Consider the following 21572-nt stretch of genomic DNA (forward strand, 5'->3'; position numbering starts at 1 on the left):
TCACTTCTTTAAAACGCTTTCCTGCATGGCCATTGAAGTTCTGACGTCTGAAGCAGACTCTGATTATTTTAGGTACGTTATAGGCACCGTTATAAAGCTTAAGTATGGACCCTAACTTGCATAATCATATGGATTCAGAGCTACCTGTTTTAACGGTAGTGATGGCCTGGTTAAAATCATGCACTTTCACACAAGATCAAGCGGTTAAGGTCGTAGAGCTATTATGCTATGCTACAAACATATTTGGATGAAACTTTCATGTTGTTCTGTGTTACACACGAGATATCTTCTCAACTGACTGTGTCGCCTCCATGGCTGTTTGGTTATACAAACGTTTTTGTTTTTTCTTAAGCGACGCAAATTGCGACTTCCGGTCCCGTTCTTGCATTTCCCCGAATGGTGATCCCGGATCTGACATACTGAACACTGGGGAGTCATCATTTAGAGTCACATTGTTTTCGCACGCTAAAAGATTAAGAAGAGCGTGGTCAGAACCTGTTGGAGAGTTACCAACAGGCGGAGAACCATTTGTCACGTGACTCGTTCCCATTCTTGGGTAGCCATTTGGCAATTGATATTGTTTTAAATTAGGGATGCCCTCGTCTCTTGGTGGTAACTGTGGACGGTAGTCAGAGGTACTGGATTCCTGCCTCGGAGACGGCGTATTTGCTACAGTCTCTCTGTTTCTGTACCTAACAGGAGACACATTTCTTCTTTGGTCATTTCGGTTCTGATCGTATCCCTCAGACATTGGAGTCTGCTGTCTGTACAGCTGTTCACTACTGTTAGACCCTGTAGCCGGGTGTAAGTAGGGGTCAGAGAAAGCTCTGTTCACCTGACCCTTTTGTCCATTAGAAATAACACCCTTCGATTCACCATTATGTTTTGACACCGGTCCCATATATTTGATGTCAGTATTCATCCCCTGCGGATTGACGAATTGAATGTCAGAAGGCGGCTTAGTAACGTGACTGACGCCTCCTCCAGAGGGTTCACTGGGCGTGTTGTAGTACCGTTTGAACGGTTTTGATGGACTTGGGCCATCCGATTCTGAAAATGCAAAGAAAATAGTAACCCCAAGTTGGTATGTCACATTAAAACTTCACTTATTGTAAAATGACATTATAATTCACAACTTGTTGAGTTCCTTAAATTGACGTCCAATTAAAGTGGAACAATTCACCGATGTTTTACTAAATTTGAAAAGTATACACTCTCAATATTTTTATATTTAGCTTTGAAACTTTGATAAAATGTCAAGATAAAGTTATCTATACAACATGCACACATGTATACAAAGTTAATATCTAAACTGATAAGCTAACAAAGAAGGGCTGGTATTTCATGTCTCTATGCAAACATTAAAATCTTAGACTTATACACCTTTTCGTCTCGTTTTAATTGGTTTTGCAACACTATAAACTAACATCATATTTACACATGTAAATATTCCATGTAACGTACCTCGTCGTAATTTGCAGAAACAGACAATGACGATGAGTAGGAGGATGATAAGGAGGAGACACGACGATGAAACGACAGCGATGATGATGATGGTTGATGTCTGATACTCGGTTACAGGTTGAACTTTTGGCGCTGGTGTCGTCACTTCCGTTGTGGGAGACGTGCTCGACATAAAACATGCACAAGATGAGACACATGGAGCAGTTACTTCTTTCTCTGAACCGTCATTGTTGTAAAACTTCATTAAGTTCTTGTTGAGTTCTAGTCGTCCAGGTTTGTAAGTCCCAACCTGTCAATACATTATCACCCATAATTACGTTACTTAGTGTAACGGCATGAAGACAATGTATACAACATTACTGACTAGATAAAAACATCAACGTGACAACAGAATCATAATACAAAATATTAAAAAGTCATACGGAACCTCATGAAAAAAGTACAAGGAGAATAAGACCAGCGTTTCGGATGAGTTAGCGTCTTCTGTTCTGTCGACAAAATGAAGCTAAACCAAAAATTATAACGCTTGTCTTTATAACTTGATATCTGTAAATATATTTTCCAATAGAAACTCTATGTAAATGTTCTGTATCGTAACAAATAGACTGAAAAAATGGACCTTGACACAATATCCGAAGGATAAATATCACAAAAATCAGGAATTCGTCAATAAAGGACCTGTGTTGTCTGAAAAATGGACTCCATTATGTTTAAAGTGCATTTACTGGTGTTATTTTGTGAAAGTAAAATATACAAATAGAGCCCACATTTTCTCACTCTACAAATTGTGGAAGAGTCCTGTGCTGTTTTGTGGTTTTTAAATTCAAGCTGAAAATGACCGAACAGAAGTAACTTTAGGTGAGGAACATAATTCGACACCTTCATACGAGGCTGAATTTAGCATATTGATACAAACCATATAAGATTCTAGTAATTCTCACCTCTATATAATCGTATACATCCGGACCAACTGCCTGAAGGTTAAGGATTGTGAATCCCATATTTCCATTGCGTTCATCGTCAAAGACGGAGAATATTTCGCTCTCCGATCGTAGTACAGCGCCGTTGATTTTTTCCACGATACCCTTTGGGTGTTCCTTGAGGTAATTACAGCCCCGTAGGTTGTCCTGTGGACATCGGTCCTTCACTCCGTTAAGTCCTAGTCCCAGGGCGTACACTGCATTCATCGTGTGTATCACTCGTTGGTCATCTACGAAGTTAGATATGTCCTGTTCAGAGAATTGTACGTCCTTGTCACATGTTTTCCCGATCCTTTTATCGAAGTTTCCCTCGGGATCACACTTAAAATACTCTCTCCAGTATTCTCGATACCATGTATTTGTATCCTCCAAATCCGGCGTTCTATTTTTAAGATAGGTTTCGAATCCGATGTCAGCGGATTTTATTTCAAACTTGAAGCTGATAGCCCCTTTAGCGACACTTCCGAGGTTCGACATAATGTTGATACTATCCCCCCAGTCCTCGCTGGCTAGGAACACAAAATCATACTTTAACGAATTCTGTTTCACTCGTCTTTTCATTTCCGTCAACAGATCGACAATTCTGCCCTCTGTTCCAAAGTATACGATAACTTCTTCGCCGTTTTTCTTTATATCTAAAGATATTTGATAGAGCTCGCCCTGATTTCCCGACTCTGAGAGCTCTATAGGATCTGTCACACATATTCCGCTGGAATTTGCCTTCTCTATGAACAGAGACTTACCTTTGCTCCCATAGTTATTGTTAACGTATATCATACCTACTCGTTTCCAACCCATATGCTCTATAATTTTAACCATGGCTCCTACTTGTGTGACGTCGCTCGGAACTGTCCTTAAAAAGTAAGGATAATTGATGACGTCATCAAGATCTGGAGACGAAGAAGCGTAAGATACGGATGGCAGTTTCAAACGAGTGAAAAGAAGTGTCAATGGGACAGTTACACCACTCGGATAAGGTCCAATCACTCCCAACACCTTTGTAGGGTCGATAGTTTCTCCAGCGGGGCCAAACGTTAGTCTACTGCTACCAGACAGAAACTGAGTGACTATCAGACTGCCCACTGTGGAACTGTAACAGTCATCGAAAGCCAGACCGCCAAATTTGATGCCAGTCATATTCCGAAGTCGGTGTATGGCGTGGAAAAACGATTCCTGAACTATCACATCTACGGAGTAATTTCTAAATTTTCCACATGAAAATGCATGTTCGTCGTCCAATGGATCATGCATAGAAAACATTCCCAACAACAGCACATCACCATCGACGTATCTGTAAGGTATGGGTGGTAGGGAAGTACAATTGGAGCAGTTACTAGCACAGGACGAAAGCTGCTGGTGACTGGCGATGAGTGACGAATTTAGTGACAGACTGTTGTTCTTGTAGGTTCCCACCTGGAGAAGTGAAGAAAGAGTCTGTTAGTCATACATTAGAAAGCAGCCAGCTTACAATAAATATTTTGGTATACATAGAATAACAAACTATCTTATTGAATGTAATTTACGTTGCTATCACAATTTTTTGGTTATTGGTGGTCAGTATACAAGCTAGAACTTAAATACCGTATAACGGATTTTTTTTCGAGAGGATGCTATTTTCGCTATTTTGGTGTACATTAAAGTGATTGCGAAAATCGCAGTCCTTGAAATTATGAAACCCTTGTGTATCAGATATCCTTTTACAACTAGATCGCGAAAGTTTGATTTGTTTGATTCGTTAAAACATAATTCAATCATTGTTTTTAAAAATATCGCGAAAATTCTGACTCGTGTAAATTACCATCAATACAGTATATTCGTTGTCATCAAACAGCTTGCCTATCATGTCCGCCGAACTAGCACTCAAGCTAGGCAGTATTTAGTCATCATCAAACAGCTTGCCTATCATGTCCGCCGAACTAGCACTCAAGCTAGGCAGTATTTAGTCATCATCAAACAGCTTGCCTATCACGTCCGCCGAACTAGCACTCAAGCTAGGCAGTATTTAGTTGTCATCAAACAACTTGTCTATCATATCCGCCGAACTAGCACTCAAACTAGGCAGTATTTAGTCATCATCAAACAACTTGCCTATCACGTCCGCCGAACTAGCACTCAAGCTAGGCAGTATTTAGTCATCATCAAACAACTTGCCCATCATATCCGCCGAAATAGCACTCAAGCTAGGCAGTATTTAGTTGTCATCAAACAACTTGCCCATCATATCCGCCGAACTACCACTCAAGCTAGTCAGTATTTAGTCATCATCAAACAACTTGCCCATCATATCCGCCGAACTACCACTCAAGCTAGGCAGTATTTAGTCATCATCAAACAGCTTGCCTATCACGTCCGCCGAACTAGCACTCAAGCTAGGCAGTATTTAGTTGTCATCAAACAACTTGTCTATCATATCCGCCGAACTAGCACTCAAACTAGGCAGTATTTAGTCATCATCAAACAACTTGCCTATCACGTCCGCCGAACTAGCACTCAAGCTAGGCAGTATTTAGTCATCATCAAACAACTTGCCCATCATATCCGCCGAAATAGCACTCAAGCTAGGCAGTATTTAGTTGTCATCAAACAACTTGCCCATCATATCCGCCGAACTACCACTCAAGCTAGTCAGTATTTAGTCATCATCAAACAACTTGCCCATCATATCCGCCGAACTACCACTCAAGCTAGGCAGTATTTAGTCATCATCAAACAACTTGCCCATCATATCCGCCGAACTAGCACTCAATCTAGGCAGTATTTAGTTGTCATCAAACAACTTGCCCATCATATCCGCCGAACTAGCACTCAAGCTAGGCAGTATTTAGTTGTCATCAAACAACTTGCCCATCATGACCGCCGAACTAGCACTCAAGCTAGGCAGTATTTAGTTGTCATCAAACAACTTGCCCATCATGACCGCCGAACTAGCACTCAAGCTAGGCTGTTTCTAGTCATCATCAAACAACTTGCCTATCACGTCCGTCGAACTACCACTCAAGCTAGGCAGTATTTAGTTGTCATTAAACAACTTGCCCATCATATCCGCCGAACTACCACTCAAGCTAGGCAGTATTTAGTTGTCATCAAACAACTTGTCTATCATATCCGCCGAACTACCACTCAAGCTAGGCAGTATTTAGTTGTCATCAAACAACTTGCCCATCATGACCGCCGAACTAGCACTCAAGCTAGGCTGTTTCTAGTCATCATCAAACAACTTGCCCATCATTACCGCCGAACTAGTACTAATAGTTGTCATTAAATGTAGGTAAGCGATCACAAGTGTATTTGTGCTGCTAACGAATTTGTGACAGCAAAGCTTTTGTTCTGCTGATATTATCTGGACCAGAATAGGCAACAGGTTTCTAACACAGACAAAATATGCACTTTTTCACGTTTTTAGTCTGAGTTGAGAAATAAATACATCGTTACCTACTGAAGTGTTTAATGTTCGTGGTTTTCCCGTTCATTTCGTGGGTATACTATCAACGAATTGATCACGAACTGTTAATTAATATCAGCAGATTAACTGAGTCGTAAAGTCAAGTATCCATAAAATTATTTAAAAAATGATCCCCACAAAATTTTCTGATTCAAAAGTACCTACTGATAGTATTTAAACACCATTTTCCAGAACTTACCTTTACAAATGACTTCCTGGTAACATTATACATATTTATATCATAAAGTGGACTTGACCTGTCGGGGAGTATGTTACCATGGGAATCGAATCGAACCTGTCGCCCTAAGTCAATAAGTTCCTTAGGTCCGGCAGTGTAGCTTAAATTACTGTAATCCACGCTAGTATTCTTCATAATGTTAAGGAACTCACTGTCCAAATAACCTTCAAATTTGTCACAAATAACAGTGTAATTTCTACATTTCTTGAACATGGCTTGTTTCAGAGCTGTCGCGATGACATACACAGCGTCAACGATTGGCATGATAAAGTCGTTTCTCCACTCAATCTTTGTAGTCGGGTTATGCGTCCTGTATTCAGCGATCAGTCTATCCACAGAAGATGATGTGTTAGTAACGGTCGACGATGCATCCCACTTCTCCTCAAAAAATTGTCGTGCTTCTTGTATTAACACCGATGACGTCGACACCGTTATGGTACCGTCAGACACGTGATCAGCGTCATTAAACACCTCAACGCTAGTACCCACAAAGTCAGACATTATCCAGTGAAAGTCTCTATACATTTCATTGTTATTGAAAAGCTGGTTCAGTCTTATCAACAAAATTTCAATGACGTTCTTTTGACCGAAGTACACGATGCCGAGTTTTCGATCCTTTGCCAAACTCTTCTGATGTAAGAGAGCTTGAAAAAAGTTCTCGAGTTTGACGATTTCAGCGAAGTTCTCAGTTGCATTTATTGCCTGAACCACGTCAACACATATGCCGTTTTCTCTAGCCAGTTGTAGTATCTTCTCCATGCCACTTAACCCGTAGTTGTCATTGGTGTGAAGGGCAGCAATGTACGTCCATTTCAAATCCTTTAACAACTGTATCACCACCTGTTAGGAGACAAAGGATATTTCATTATTATCGAGACATTTTCAGCAGGTTAAAATCTCAGATGTTTCTTTACATGCCTTGGCATGTAATATTTTTTAATTCTGTTTAAGTACCATTACAAAAAAAACCACTGACATTGTTTATAACATATCCTTGTTGAAGTGAAATGGATATTTTAGGCAATTGATTGATGTCTCTAATTACCTGAACCTGGTCATTGTCAGCTGGGGTTGTTCGGAGAAAGTTCGGAAACTCAGCAAGTTCAGGAAGTGTTGCGAATGGGCTTATCACTGGAATGTTACTTCCCAACATTTTTAGCACGTTGTATGTGGTATGACTACGAGATGTTCCGAGAACACCTGCAACAAATATATGTCATTAAATAATATGTTTACAATTAGTGTTCCGAATGTTGACCCAACAAATTAAGATTAGATATAGCAGAGCCAAATAACAAAGAAGACTGCATCTTACAACTGTTTCTAACCCAGAAGGCGGAAAATCCAAAGTGATCGAAAGAAATATCAAAATGTAGGTGGAGAGAAAGTCTAAGATAGACTGATATAACTAGACGTTTGATATCATTAAACAACCTTCTCATTGAAACAAAAATGACAGTTGGCGTGACACAAGCAAGGAACTTCACAGAGGTAACGTAATGATGGTGTCAATTTAACAACTTACCAAGGAACAGTTCGGAATCCCCGTCACCGTAACATTCACGGATATCTTCAGGGAATTTTGTACTCACAGCATCGAGGGCACCAAATGCACTGTATCGTTCTATACCGCAATCATCATACATATCAAACCCTGAAAAAGAAAAACGTTTGTCAGATTGATCTAATGATTTACGGCACTAAATCCCCTAACCAAGAAAATCGTCAACTGCCTAACCAACTAGAACACCCAGACACCAGATAGTGATAACACACATCTCTGACCACGTTTATTTACTTCGATGATGTAAAGACTCGTAACAACTGACGAACTGCTATGTTCATTAACAAAAAAAAAGGTTGGTTCGCCCTGATTTTTTTTCTTACGTAGATATTTTTGAAAGTTTTATAGGAAAATGATGCCTGGTTCCAATTCGTGTATATGATTTGGACAATGACATTGCTCTAGCGGTCACTTTTACCAACGACGCCGTTTTGTTTGTTTTGATGTTTATGTCCCCACAACAGGAAATGTAATATGAAGACCCAGATGAAAAGTTTACACACGAACACTTCTAAAGTGTCATTACAATGGATTTCATAACCTGGACACAGCCGATAAGCAAGGAGCACAAAATACCTCAATGGTTAATGTATGTCACGAGACGTACCCAAAAATCTTCAGCATAGTGACGGACGCTGAACTGACTTTGGGAAAGAGGTCGTTAAGAAGAGAAAATAAAAAGGTGCCAGGTCCAGACACCGTTAACGATCATACAATCAGGCTAGCGGTGTCTGTTGTTCTGTTGTTTTCGTTCGGGGGTTGGGGGGGGACACGTGATGAGTGCGATCTGCTCTATCTATTACGTAAGGGATACTAGCTATTTATCCTTTATAGAAAGAAGGTCCTAAATGTGCTCGGACAGAGGGATATCTTGTGTTTGACGACCAGTGTGATAAACCAAATCGTCGGACATCACTGTAATGGTACGTAAATAGCAGTTTCTTTTTTATTTTCCTCTGAGTCATAATCCTCACAATCACATCATGCGCTGTGTCTGAGCGTGGTAACATTATAGCCTTAGTTACGTAAGTATGTATCTTATGTGCTAATTGATAAACGTGCCACTGATTCAACTCAGGTATACCAACACACGGGAGAGGTTATACCAACACACGGGACAGGGTATACCAACACACAAAGGAAGGGTATACTAACACACGGGAGAGGGTATACCAACACACGGGAGAGGGTATACCAACACACGGGAGAGGGTATACCAACACACAAAGGAAGGGTATACCAACACACGGGAGAGGGTAACCAAAACTCGGGACAGGGTATACAAACACACGGGACAGGGTATACCAACACACGGGAGAGGGTATACCAACACACAAAGGAAGGGTATACCAACACACGGGAGAGGGTATACCAACACACAAAGGAAGGGTATACCAACACACAAAGGAAGGGTATACCAACACACGGGAGAGGGTAACCAAAACTCGGGACAGGGTATACAAACACACGGGACAGGGTATACCAACACACGGGAGAGGGTATACCAACACACAAAGGAAGGGTATACCAACACACGGGAGAGGGTATACCAACACACGGGAGAGGGTATACAAACACACGGGAGAGGGTATACCAACACACGGGAGAGGGTATACCAACACACAAAGGAAGGGTATACCAATACACGGGAGAGGGTATACCAACACACGGGACAGGGTATACCAACACACAAAGGAAAGGGTATACCAACACACGGGAGAGGGTAACCAGCACACGGGACAGGGTATACCAACACACGGGACAGGGTATACCAACACACGGGTGAGGGTATACAAACACACGGGAGAGGGTATACCAACACACGGGAGAGGGTATACATACACACGAGACAGGGTATACCAACACACGGGACAGGGTATACCAACACACGGGTGAGGGTATACCAACACACGGGATAGGGTATACCAACACACGGGAGAGGGTATACCAACACACGGGACAGGGTATACCAACACACGGGACAGGGTATACCAACACACGGGAGAGGGTAACCAACACACGGGACAGGGTATATCAACACACGAGACAGGGTATACCAACACACAAAGGAAAGGGTATACCAACACACGGGAGAGGGTATACCAACACACAAAGGAAAGGGTATACCAACACACGGGAGAGGGTAACCAGCACACGGGACAGGGTATACCAACACACGGGACAGGGTATACCAACACACGGGTGAGGGTATACAAACACACGGGATAGGGTATACCAACACACGGGAGAGGGTATACCAACACGGGACAGGGTATACCAACACACGGGACAGGGTATACCAACACACGGGTGAGGGTATACCAACACACGGGATAGGGTATACCAACACACGGGAGAGGGTATACCAACACACGGGACAGGGTATACCAACACACGGGAGAGGGTATACCAACACACGGGACAGGGTATATCAACACACGAGACAGGGTATACCAACACACAAAGGAAAGGGTATACAACACACGGGAGAGGGTAACCAAAACTCGGGACAGGGTATACAAACACACGGGACAGGGTATACCAACACACAAAGGAAAGGGTATACCAACACACGAGAGAGGGTATACCAACACACGGGACAGGGTATACCAACACACGGGAGAGGGTATACCAACACACGGGACAGGGTATATCAACACACGAGACAGGGTATACCAACACACAAAGGAAAGGGTATACAACACACGGGAGAGGGTAACCAAAACTCGGGACAGGGTATACAAACACACGGGACAGGGTATACCAACACACAAAGGAAAGGGTATACCAACACACGAGAGAGGGTATACAAACACACGGGACAGGGTATACAAACACACGGGATAGGGTATACCAACACACGGGAGAGGGTATACAAACACACGGGATAGGGTATACTAACACACGGGAGAGGGTATACCAACACACGGGATAGGGTATACCAACACACGGGAGAGGGTATACAAACACACGGGATAGGGTATACCAACACACGGGAGAGGGTAAACAAACACACGGGATAGGGTATACCAACACACGGGAGAGTTGTAGGTACCTTAATCCATACTGAGCCTCAACAGGCAGTGTTGATAGGTTATACCTTTCTGTATGTATTTTAGTCTATAGAACATTTATTTTCAATTCTAGTAAGTATGAAGTTTATATCATTGACATGGATGTCGGTCTAGACATAGAACATCTGTGACAATGATATGTATTCGACCGACTACATCACGGTATAGGTGCGGACGTCCACTTTAACCTTCAGAATACGAAAGTCACAGTAAGGAATTGAATTAGGGGTATTGTCGTGTGAACATAAAACACGCACAATTTGAGTAAACAATCACGAAGAAATTTCGTGAGTGGCAGTTTATCATTATTGTATGGTTGTAAAACATTTTAAAGTTACGGTAATGTAGATATTTTAAATACTCTTTGATCTGAAGCGCTGATTGATGTTTTTCACTTGTCGGTCATTAAATTTCGCAGTACCCGTAAAAAGTACAATGACCTTTTTCTTTGTTGTGTCGACCTGTGCTGTAAGGGACTCGTGAAAAGAAGTGACAACATTTCCGAAGAACTTATGAACCTGATTGAATAGTCAATGGAAGTATTATCCGTCTCGTGTATAGGTCCAAATTGTCCTCTTAATCCACTAGTGAGTGTCACTGCGGTAGTGTGTATATCTATCAGTCCTGGTAATAATGGAAAAGATAAACACTTAGACAACTATAAATAGAAATAGCAGTGTAGAGATACGTGTGGTGATTAATTTAACGTTACCCTACCGGAAAATTGATTTTAATCGTTAATGAAATGCACGTGTTTAAACCTCATTTCATGTAATTAGATATATATTTCACCGCCATCATATAACATCCTATCAAACCGAAACCGATGATGTATGACAAATTATAGTCCTGTATGTCGATGTAGTGACAGAACTGAAGTCTTGTTTGTTGATGAAGTGACAGAACTGAAGTCTTGTTTGTTGATGTAGTGACAGAACTGAAGTCTTGTTTGTTGATGTAGTGACAGAACTGAAGTCTTAGAGACATAACTGAAGTCTTGTTTGTCGATGTAGTGACAGAACTGAAGTCTTGTATGTCGTTGTAGTAACAGAACTGAAGTCTTGTATGTCGGTGTAGTGACAGAACTGAAGTCTTGTTTGTTGACGTAGTGACAGAACTGAAGTCTTGTTTGTTGATGTAGAGACAGAACTGAAGTCTTGTAGAGACAGAACTGAAGTCTTGTTGTAGTGACAGAACTGAAGTCTTGTTTGTTGATGTAGTGACAGAACTGAAGTCTTGTATGTTGACATAGTGACAGAACTGAAGTCTTGTTTGTTGATGTAGAGACAGAACTGAAGTCTTGTTTGTTGATGTAGTGACAGAACTGAAGTCTTGTTTGTTGATGTAGAGACAGAACTGAAGTCTTGTTTGTTGATGTAGTGACAGAACTGAAGTCTTGTTTGTTGATGTAGAGACAGAACTGAAGTCTTGTATGTGACAGAACTGAAGTCTTGTATGTCGATGTAGTGACAGAACTGAAGTCTTGTTTGTTGATGTAGAGACAGAACTGAAGTCTTGTATGTCGATGTAGTGACAGAACTGAAGTCTTGTATGTCGATGTAGTGACAGAACTGAAGTCTTGTTTGTTGATGTAGAGACAGAACTTAAGTCTTGTTTGTTGATGAGAAGCAGTAGACATGGCGTCATTCTCTTTTTTTCCTATCATAAAAGGTTTTTGTTAAAATTTTCGTTTATTCATTTTTGTCATCACTTCATTGATTTTTGAGTGTATGAATTTGTGAACATGTCGGTATTTTCTTTTTCTTAATATTTCGTGTAACAGAGTGTGACACCCCAAAGTCTCAATAAATATTACTTATGAATCAATGTTTGCTCATCCAGGAAAGACTTCCCAAGGGTCCGACTGTGGAAATAGGAAAGACTTCCCAAGGGTCCGACTGTGGAAATAGGAAAGACTTCCCAAGGGTCCGACTGTGGAAATAGGAAAGACTTTCCAAGAGTCCGACTGTGGAAATAGGAAAGACTTCCCAAGGGTCCGACTGTGGAAATAGGAAAGACTTCCCAAGGGTCCAACTGTGGAAATAGGAAAGACTTCCCAAGAGTCCGACTGTGGAAATAGGAAAGACTTCCCAAGGGTCCGACTGTGGAAATAGGAAAGACTTCCCAAGGGTCCGACTGTGGAAATAGGAAAGACTTCCCAAGGGTCCAACTGTGGAAATAGGAAAGACCTCCCAAGGGTCCAACTGTGGAAATAGGAAAGACTTCCAGGAAAGACTTCCCAAGGGTCCAACTGTGGAAATAGGAAAGACTTCCAGGAAAGACTTCCCAAGGGTCCAACTATGGAAAAAGGAAAGACTTCCCAAGGGTCCAACTGTGGAAATAGGAAAGACTTCCAGGAAAAACTTCCCAAGGGTCCAACTGTGGAAATAGGAAAGACTTCCCAAGGGTTCAACTGTGGAAACGGGAAAGACTTCCCAAGGGTCCGATTGTGGAAATGGGAAAGACTTCTTAAGGGTTCAACTGTGGAAATGAGAAAGACTTCCAGGAAAGACTTCCCAAGGGTCCAACTGTGGAAATGAGAAAGACTTCTTAAGGGTTCAACTGTGGAAATGAGAAAGACTCCTTCCAAATCAATATTATTGAATGAAACGGACAAGTTGGACTAGTTTTTTTTGACTATTTTCTTTGTGTTTAAAATTAAAACACAAATATCCGTCATCCAAGAAGAAGAGAGGGGGAATGGGGTCGTACAATTGTCTGAAACTCGTTCCCATGTTGATGAAAGGTACCGGTAAAGGGAACTTGTTAGTGCCAATGACAGATACCTTTTCTTGTCACCACTGGGAGATATAACGTTCGGACACTTATTGATGAGAGGATTAGTGTAGTCGCTGATAAGATACGTGTAATTTACCGTAAAGGGCATTAATTCGTGTTAATAAGAGAAACAAGAACTTACCAATGTTGATGTTAGGAACATATTTGGCAGCGTTAATTTTGTTGACAGCCCACTGTATTGTTGACATGGTGTGGAGGGCTCCACTAGAGATTTTGCCACACTCGCCCGTACCCATACTCTGTCGGGTACTCATTATCACAGCGAATATGGCGTTAGCTCCGGTGTTGATCTCGTAAGGACTTGCCCTGCACTGCTCATGACCTCCGACCATGTACCACAACAAGGTCAGTTGCGAAATCAAGAGAAGTAATTTGATGTATCCTGATGTCATTTTGTCGGAATCGCTTATTATGTCGATATTTACGCCCGGGATCTACATCGGGTACGTGTATACATAAATACCATATTTACTGTCCCACATGATGTATGATTTCAACCTGTTGTTCTACATGGTTGTTTCGTGTCAACTACCTCCAAAGTGTGGGTTGTTGATATCCGTGTCTTTTCTCTCTCGGTGATAAACACAAGCGTGGTCCCATCACTGATTACTCCACACTGTCACGCTCGCCTTCTCTCACGTCGTTCAGAACCGTCCTTTAAAAGTTTAAAATCTTATGTTTCACACCAATAAACACAGATGTAGTGTAATAACTCCCTTAGATCGACAACGATTGCCCTGGTCGTCTACCGCTGGCCAAGCAGTGACCACTGGACGAATATGTAAACATACCTAGATCACTGTTTCAATATTGTTGAATTTCGTTTAAATACAAACATGGCAGACGATGTATCCTGAAACGCTTCTACCTTACTGGTTCCGGTTTGACCCAATGAGGGTCATGTGGGAGGGATGCGTCATGACCTTGTCTGAGTTGTAGTTTTGTGTCCATACCTGTCTGACCAGCACACGTGGGGTAGGACTCTTAATCTTATCACAAAGCAAAGAAGGCTACTGCACAGTGATACGATTTTTATTGATTTTACAAAGTCAGGGGTGAATCGATAAAAACCCTTGGTGGACTCTACCTGCGCTACATTCCACAGTACAAAACAGACGTACCTGTAGTGTTGTCACAATTCACTCGAGCGAAACGGGGCCCCAGCATAACACAAAAACTCGGTTTTCGTACAATTTATGCTTCATTGAAGGAAGATCTCTATTAACTAAATTGAAATAAATTGGCAGGTATCTGTAGCATTTCACAAAGCCACGGGCCTTTTTTGTTCCAAAGTGGTACAGGTACGTGTAAATAAATGTGTTTTTATGTGTCGGTTATATGTAAGTGTCTTCTCCGATATAGATAAGGTAGGGGAATATTCACACAGGTAATCACAGGTGTGCCCAACTACCGTTAATACACAATCTAATACACACCGATACACCTGTATTTACCTGTAGATTAGATACAAGTTTCTCTTTGATAGGTAATCACTCTTGTCCACATTCCAATCATAATGGAATATTGATAATTTGGAGCCATGATCATCCGCTCTGTCGGGGCGTGGTCCCAGGGGCGTGGTCCCAGGGGCTTGAATTCCTGATTATCAAGTCCAAGATACTTTATTTCGTTCAGGTGACTGCCTTGATTCTACATACATACACAGGTAGAGCAGAACATCATCAGTATTAATACACAATTTACACACAGAAAAAAACGCAATAAAATAATTCATTAAGCTGATAACGATTAAAACAGAAACATGATCAGATCAAGGACTTAGACATAGTCGATATCTAAGTCATTATTAAGATCTTTCACGCTTTTACATAATTTTATTGATTTGAAAACTCTATTGTTCTTCAGGTTGTAAAGCTTTATTCGTTCATCTATACCCATATTAATTATAAATGATTATTTCAGGATGAATAGGTACTCATCTTCAACTTCACTTGTTTTCAAAAATTACACAGGTAATTTCTTTTTATCTTCTTACCTGTATGTACTCCGTATAAAATAGATGATAGTCGGGGTAAAGATATGAAAGGACAAACAGACACTAGATAAACCAGACACTAGATAAACCAGACCGTAGACAAACGGACACCGGATAAACCAGACTCTAGACAAACAGACACTGGATAAACCAGACTCTAGACAAACAGACACTGGATAAACCAGACTCTAGACAAACAAACACTAGAGTCTAGACAAACAAACACTAGATAAACCAGACCCTAGACAAACAGACGCTAGATAAACCAGATCCCAGACAAATTGACACTGGATAAACCAGATCCCAGACAAATTGAGAGTGGATAAACCAGACCCTAGACAAACAGACACCGGAGAAACCAGACCCAAGACAAACAGACACTAGATAAACCAGACCCTAGACAAACAGACACTGGATAAACCAGACCTTAGACAAACGGACACTGGATAAACCAGACTCTAGATAAACAGACACTAGATAAACCAGACTCTAGACAAACAAACACTAGATAAACCAGACCCTAGACAAATAGACACTGGATAAACCAGACCTTAGACAAACGGACACTGGATAAACCAGGCTCTAGACAAACAGACACTGGATAAACCAGACTCTAGACAAACAAACACTAGACCCTAGACAAACAGACACTGGATAAACCAGACTCTAGACAAGCAGACACTAGACTCTAGACAAACAAACACTAGATAAACCAGACCTTAGACAAACAGACACTGGATAAACCAGACTCTAGACAAGCAGACACTAGATAAACCAGAACCTAGACAAACAGACACTGGATAAACCAGAACCTAGACAAACAGACACTAGACCCTAGACAAACAGACACTGGATAAACCAGACTCTAGACAAGCAGACACTAGACTCTAGACAAACAAACACTAGATAAACCAGACCTTAGACAAACAGACACTGGATAAACCAGACTCTAGACAAGCAGACACTAGATAAACCAGAACCTAGACAAACAGACACTGGATAAACCAGAACCTAGACAAACAGACACTAGATAAACCAGACTTTAGACAAGTAGACACTAAATAAACAAGACCCTAGACAATAGACACTGGATAAACCAGAACCTAGACAGACACTGGATAAACCAAATCTTAAATAATTTCAGACCCTGATGAGTTTACGGTATTAATAACGATTTACTTTGTCTATTGGCGTGCCTTCACAGATGTTATAGAGACAGGTGAACTAAGACAGGTGATACAAAGACATGTGGACTAAGACAGATGATACAAAGACAAGTGGACTAAGACAGATGATATAGAGACATGTGCACTAAGACAGATGATATAGAGACAAGTGCACTAAGACAGATGATATAGAGACAGGTGCACTAAGATAGATGATATAGAGACAGGTGCACTTAGATGATACAGAGACAGGTGCACTACGACTGGTGATATAGGGACAGGTGCACTAAGACATGTGATATAGAGACAGATGCACTAAGACTGATGATATAGAGACAGGTGCACTAAGACAGATGTTATGGGGACAGGTGCACTAAGACAAAACGTCATATCACGTTTGTAAACCCGAAACTTTAGGGCCTGGCGCCATCTTGGGATGTGTGTGGTCATCACATTGACTACAGCGGCTACTGAAGGCTCACATTTGGTATACATTACACAATAATCCTAGTTAACGCATTGACAAATCGGAAACATTTAGCTATGAAACCAGATGACAAAAAACCGGACAACAGGAAATAATTTTATCTTTACGTCAATGCAATACAAATGGATAGTGTACTAAACTTCAATCTGTTATTCTATCTAACATACCAATCCTTTTATTGTAAGAAAGAAACGCTGCAGACGTTGTTCAAAACCGCAGGCGAACATTTAACACGTGTTTTGCTACGTGAGATATATATCAAATGTACTTAAAATATTTCAGTGTAGTATTCGTTACTAATTTCATATCTCATGAGTAATCGTTGACCTTTGTTAATACTTTTATCCAACTGTGACCTTGAGTGTTGTTTACCTTTAAGGAACACTCCAGTATGTCGTGTGTCTATTAAATAAACAGACTGATCCACGTCTTACTTTTTACAGACAGTTAGAAATATGTGAGACACCTTTCTGAAATGAAAGGAAAACGCAGGTACCCGAAATAGCTCATGTCGGTCTAATCACACTAAATACACAATCAGGTCAGTTTAATCACACCAAATACACAATCAGGGCAGATTAATCACACCAAATACACAATCAGGGCAGTTTCATCACACCAAATACACAATCAAGGCAGTTTGATCACACCAAATACACAATCAGGGCAGTCTGATCACACCAAATACACAATCAGGGCAGTCTTATCACACCAAAACACAATCGGTAGGTCATTTCACTGTACCTACGATTTTTTTTTATTCGGAAGCTTGTGAAGTAGATGATGAATGTCATGTATATTTCCCTAACAGTGTAACCAGAAACCGTTTTACCTGATAACGCGAACAATAGATGGCAATCACAGAATATCGGAGGCGGAAGTCGGGCATTGAATTCTGTCACAATGATGACGTCAACAAATCGTCAGCTGTTATTTAACGAGTCCAATGGAACTTGTTTAGCAGTTTGTCGTCTTAGACAAGTCATCGGCCAGTAAACGTTTCTACATCAAAGAACAGACCCTATGATCAATCATGTTCGAAAGAAAGACAAAGCCTCCGTACGCTAAATAATAACTGAAACTATTACATGTACAATGGTCATTGTGTCTCCTAGTTTAAATACAAGGTCTACCAGACGCCTCTTCGCCACTTTCTCGTCGTCTCAACCGACTTTTAATCTCGTCTCTGTACTCCTCTCTCCTCCGTATTAAATCGCACTTTCCTCGATGCTGAAAGGTAAGAAATATTGCATGAACAAGGATTGTCAAAAGACGTATGTGGATAGCACTAATGTTTTACATACATTGTTGAGTGAGAAACCATCAACGGGTGTGTTGTTTTTCTATAATTGCGCGAGACAGTAGTCTATATATAAACATGATAAACAATATCTCCTTGTTTTCCTTTGTATTCGTGAGCTTTTGTAAATTTACAGATTTTTTTTAATGTATACAATGTATATGAGCGATACATTCTTCATTTTGTCACGAGTGTACCGGATGATTTTATAATCTTTAGTTTGTTGAACCGTCCTTATTTTATTATATATATGTATATATATATATATATATATATTTACTTTTGTTATCTTTGTGTCCATTGTCTCGACATCGTTGTTAGCTGATTCAAAATACTATTAACATTTCGCGCAAAAATTGTTTTAACGAGATTTGAGACAGTTTAGGGTTGACGCCTCCACTACCTAACTGGAATGACGTTTCAGTGGTCCAACTTCTACTGTTCAAGTATTTCCTGTTGTGAAGGTTGATCAGGATTTGGTATGGAGGTGGTAAACAACATGTCATTATCTAGTATACCTAACTTATCTGTATCTTTGAAAGTTTATTTCATGTTACTCCTTGATCTCTTATTTCAGGCATGTCAAGTAATTTCTGAACATCATGACTTTCTTATATAATCGACTTTATATCATATCTTATGTACCGATACAAAAAGTTCATTCTGGCCTGTTGGTTACATGTATTTAACAACATCAGGAATGGATATTTGATTTACACTGCTTTCAGATTACTCTTAAACTTCTACCTGTTAATTTTCAATTTTCATTCTCCCTATTTTAAGAACTTCTCCGTAGACGGGTTTGTAAGAAGCTAGATCTAGCTTCGCATTTTATCAGGGTTACATTATAATTTGTCTTATTACCAGGAGAGGTAGCCCCGCTCATACTGGACATGGCTCGACATGGAATTTTCTCAAATCCCGGTGGGGTCGGGACGTATTGCGCTTCCTCTGGGACTGCTGAATCAGGGTCCATGGAAACTCTCAATCTGGTTTGCCGGAGCAAAGGAAGATCCTCAAACTTGTGTCCTGACAATTCTATATTATTCTTTTTGTCCTTTCCTTTTTTACAAATTCCTTTCTCTGATCTCTTCCCTGTCCTTGATTTCAGATCTCTGCAGATTTCTGACTCAGTCGGGCTCATCATTTGCTCAAGCAATGTCTGCTGGTAATGCATCAATTCTAATTCTTTGTGACTCATCTTTGATGATACGGAATGCCTGTACTCGTCATCTTCAGTGTTCAATCCAGGCAGATTGCTTTGTCGATGCCCGTTTGAACGAGTTTGATCTGTTAAATACTGTCGGTAAAATTCGTCTTCGTCGCTACTGGGCATTGCGTCCTTTGCCAGGTTGTGTGCAATGGATCCAAATACACCAGAACATTTTTCAGGTGTCTGTCTTCTGTCATATTGTGTTCGTCCTAACAAAGACTTACTCGCAACTTTCGATCGTTTAGACAATTGTGTTTCGGTAGGAAAATCACTATTATCATGAACTGGTGGTCGACTTAAAGACGTCCTTCCACAAATATTCGAATGTCTCTGATGATGCATGTCAACTCCAGATAGTTTGGGTGTGCAACCTGCCGCAGGTCTGTTGACGGGAGTGCAAATTGGTGCCAAAGTTTGGCGACGTACGGGTTTACTTCCATCAGCTTTCGGTAATTTTTCGCGTTTCCCTGTAATCACACAAGACTTTGGGGACACATCTGGCGACTGTCGTCCGGCGCGACCCCGTGGCTGTCCAACGGCAGGGAACTGCATAATTGTAAGAATAAGGAGGAGGGGTGCCACATAAACTACGGTGCAGTATGCGTTGCAATGCAGAAATTGGCACACCTAGAATATTATGACGTCATGTACAATGTTTGACGTCATATACTTGTCACGTGGAATGCAATGCATCATGAGCGAGAGCGTATTTTTGCGAGCCAAAGCAACCATGACGGACTTAATGTCAGTTTGGTTTGTGATATATTAGGTCTTGTATATTGTATAAAACCAAATCAGTGGCATGCAACAATCATCAGAATGACACGTGGTGTTTAATATAGATATAGACTCCACGTATATTTCAAAATATCTATAGTTACTTAGAAGCATTTTGTAACAAGTTCATAATAATTTTGTATGGTGAGATTTATACATCAAGATTCCTTATGTATCTATGTTACCCAATATATATTTATAAATCTTGTGTGTGAATATGTGAACAGTTTACATGGCATTTACGCAAAATGTATGTTTCTGTTTTCTTTTTTTCTCCTCGACATTTTGGCAAAAATAATTTTTAAAAAATACTCTAAAATCTCCGTGTATATTTTGTTGATGTTTAGTTGCTGGTGGTCCCCGAAAATACCAGTGCCCTAAGGCAAATTCATTCAAACGTTTTGCATTTTTTACATATATACCGATATCACAAAGTACATGTGACATTAAATCAGTTTATTCCTTATTATTTTTGGTGTAAAAAAATAAAGTAATTTGTGAATTATTAACTTATGTGCAATGTTTCTTGAGACTGATTCAATATCTCCGTAAATCCTTACTGGGTAGAAACTATGATTAAAAAAAATTGGAAGACTAAAACCAAGTTTGTGTATTTGCCTATTAGGCTGTTTTTGTCTCTGTTTTATTGTCAAGAAAATGACAATAGCATTGGGCACAAGTTAATACAACATTATTGACGCCCTCTCCTGTGATACATATTTAAACTACAAAGTAATGGCCTTGCTGGGTAAGATAAATCTCGAATTTCGTACAACCAAAAAACAAGAAGGTAAGGGTGAGATATATATATATAAGGATTTCACAAATGTACAAGTAATATGATTTTTTTGTGAATCAATCCTTCCGTTGATCTTTATAAATCTCTGCACACTTCGAAAAACATCAAGATTGCATTGTTTTGTCAATTTAGGAATATCTGATAATAGATTATCTGGGTTAATTTCATGGTCTATATTCAAACCGTGGAACAACTCTTATATCTGGTTTTTATAATTAGAATATTCGAAGATATGATAGGGCATTTTCATAATGAAATCCGCGGATATAGGCA

At 40.4% G+C, this 21572-nt stretch overlaps 2 protein-coding genes across 2 annotated transcripts; both read right to left on the bottom strand.

Annotated features, from left to right (window-relative positions):
- Nucleotides 1-271: 271 nt before the first annotated feature.
- LOC132543434 (uncharacterized) lies at nucleotides 272-13953 on the bottom strand. Its single transcript, XM_060206935.1, has 7 exons — nucleotides 13683-13953; nucleotides 7650-7778; nucleotides 7170-7324; nucleotides 6086-6964; nucleotides 2406-3857; nucleotides 1465-1753; nucleotides 272-1050 (listed from the first exon to the last, which is right to left on the bottom strand). The coding sequence occupies exons 1-7, from the start codon at nucleotides 13951-13953 to the stop codon at nucleotides 272-274; spliced, it is 3954 nt and encodes a 1317-aa protein (XP_060062918.1).
- A 4431-nt stretch (nucleotides 13954-18384) lies between these two features.
- Nucleotides 18385-20275, bottom strand: LOC132543457 (uncharacterized). Its single transcript, XM_060206956.1, has 2 exons — nucleotides 19375-20275; nucleotides 18385-18440 (listed from the first exon to the last, which is right to left on the bottom strand). Exons 1-2 carry the CDS (start codon nucleotides 20273-20275, stop codon nucleotides 18385-18387), a joined length of 957 nt encoding a protein of 318 aa, XP_060062939.1.
- Nucleotides 20276-21572: the final 1297 nt, after the last annotated feature.

The sequence above is a fragment of the Ylistrum balloti genome, unplaced genomic scaffold, assembly GCF_031769215.1.
Source record: "Ylistrum balloti isolate Yb309-2 unplaced genomic scaffold, AGI_CSIRO_Ybal_v1 Utg369756, whole genome shotgun sequence".
Lineage (NCBI taxonomy): Eukaryota > Metazoa > Mollusca > Bivalvia > Pectinida > Pectinidae > Ylistrum > Ylistrum balloti.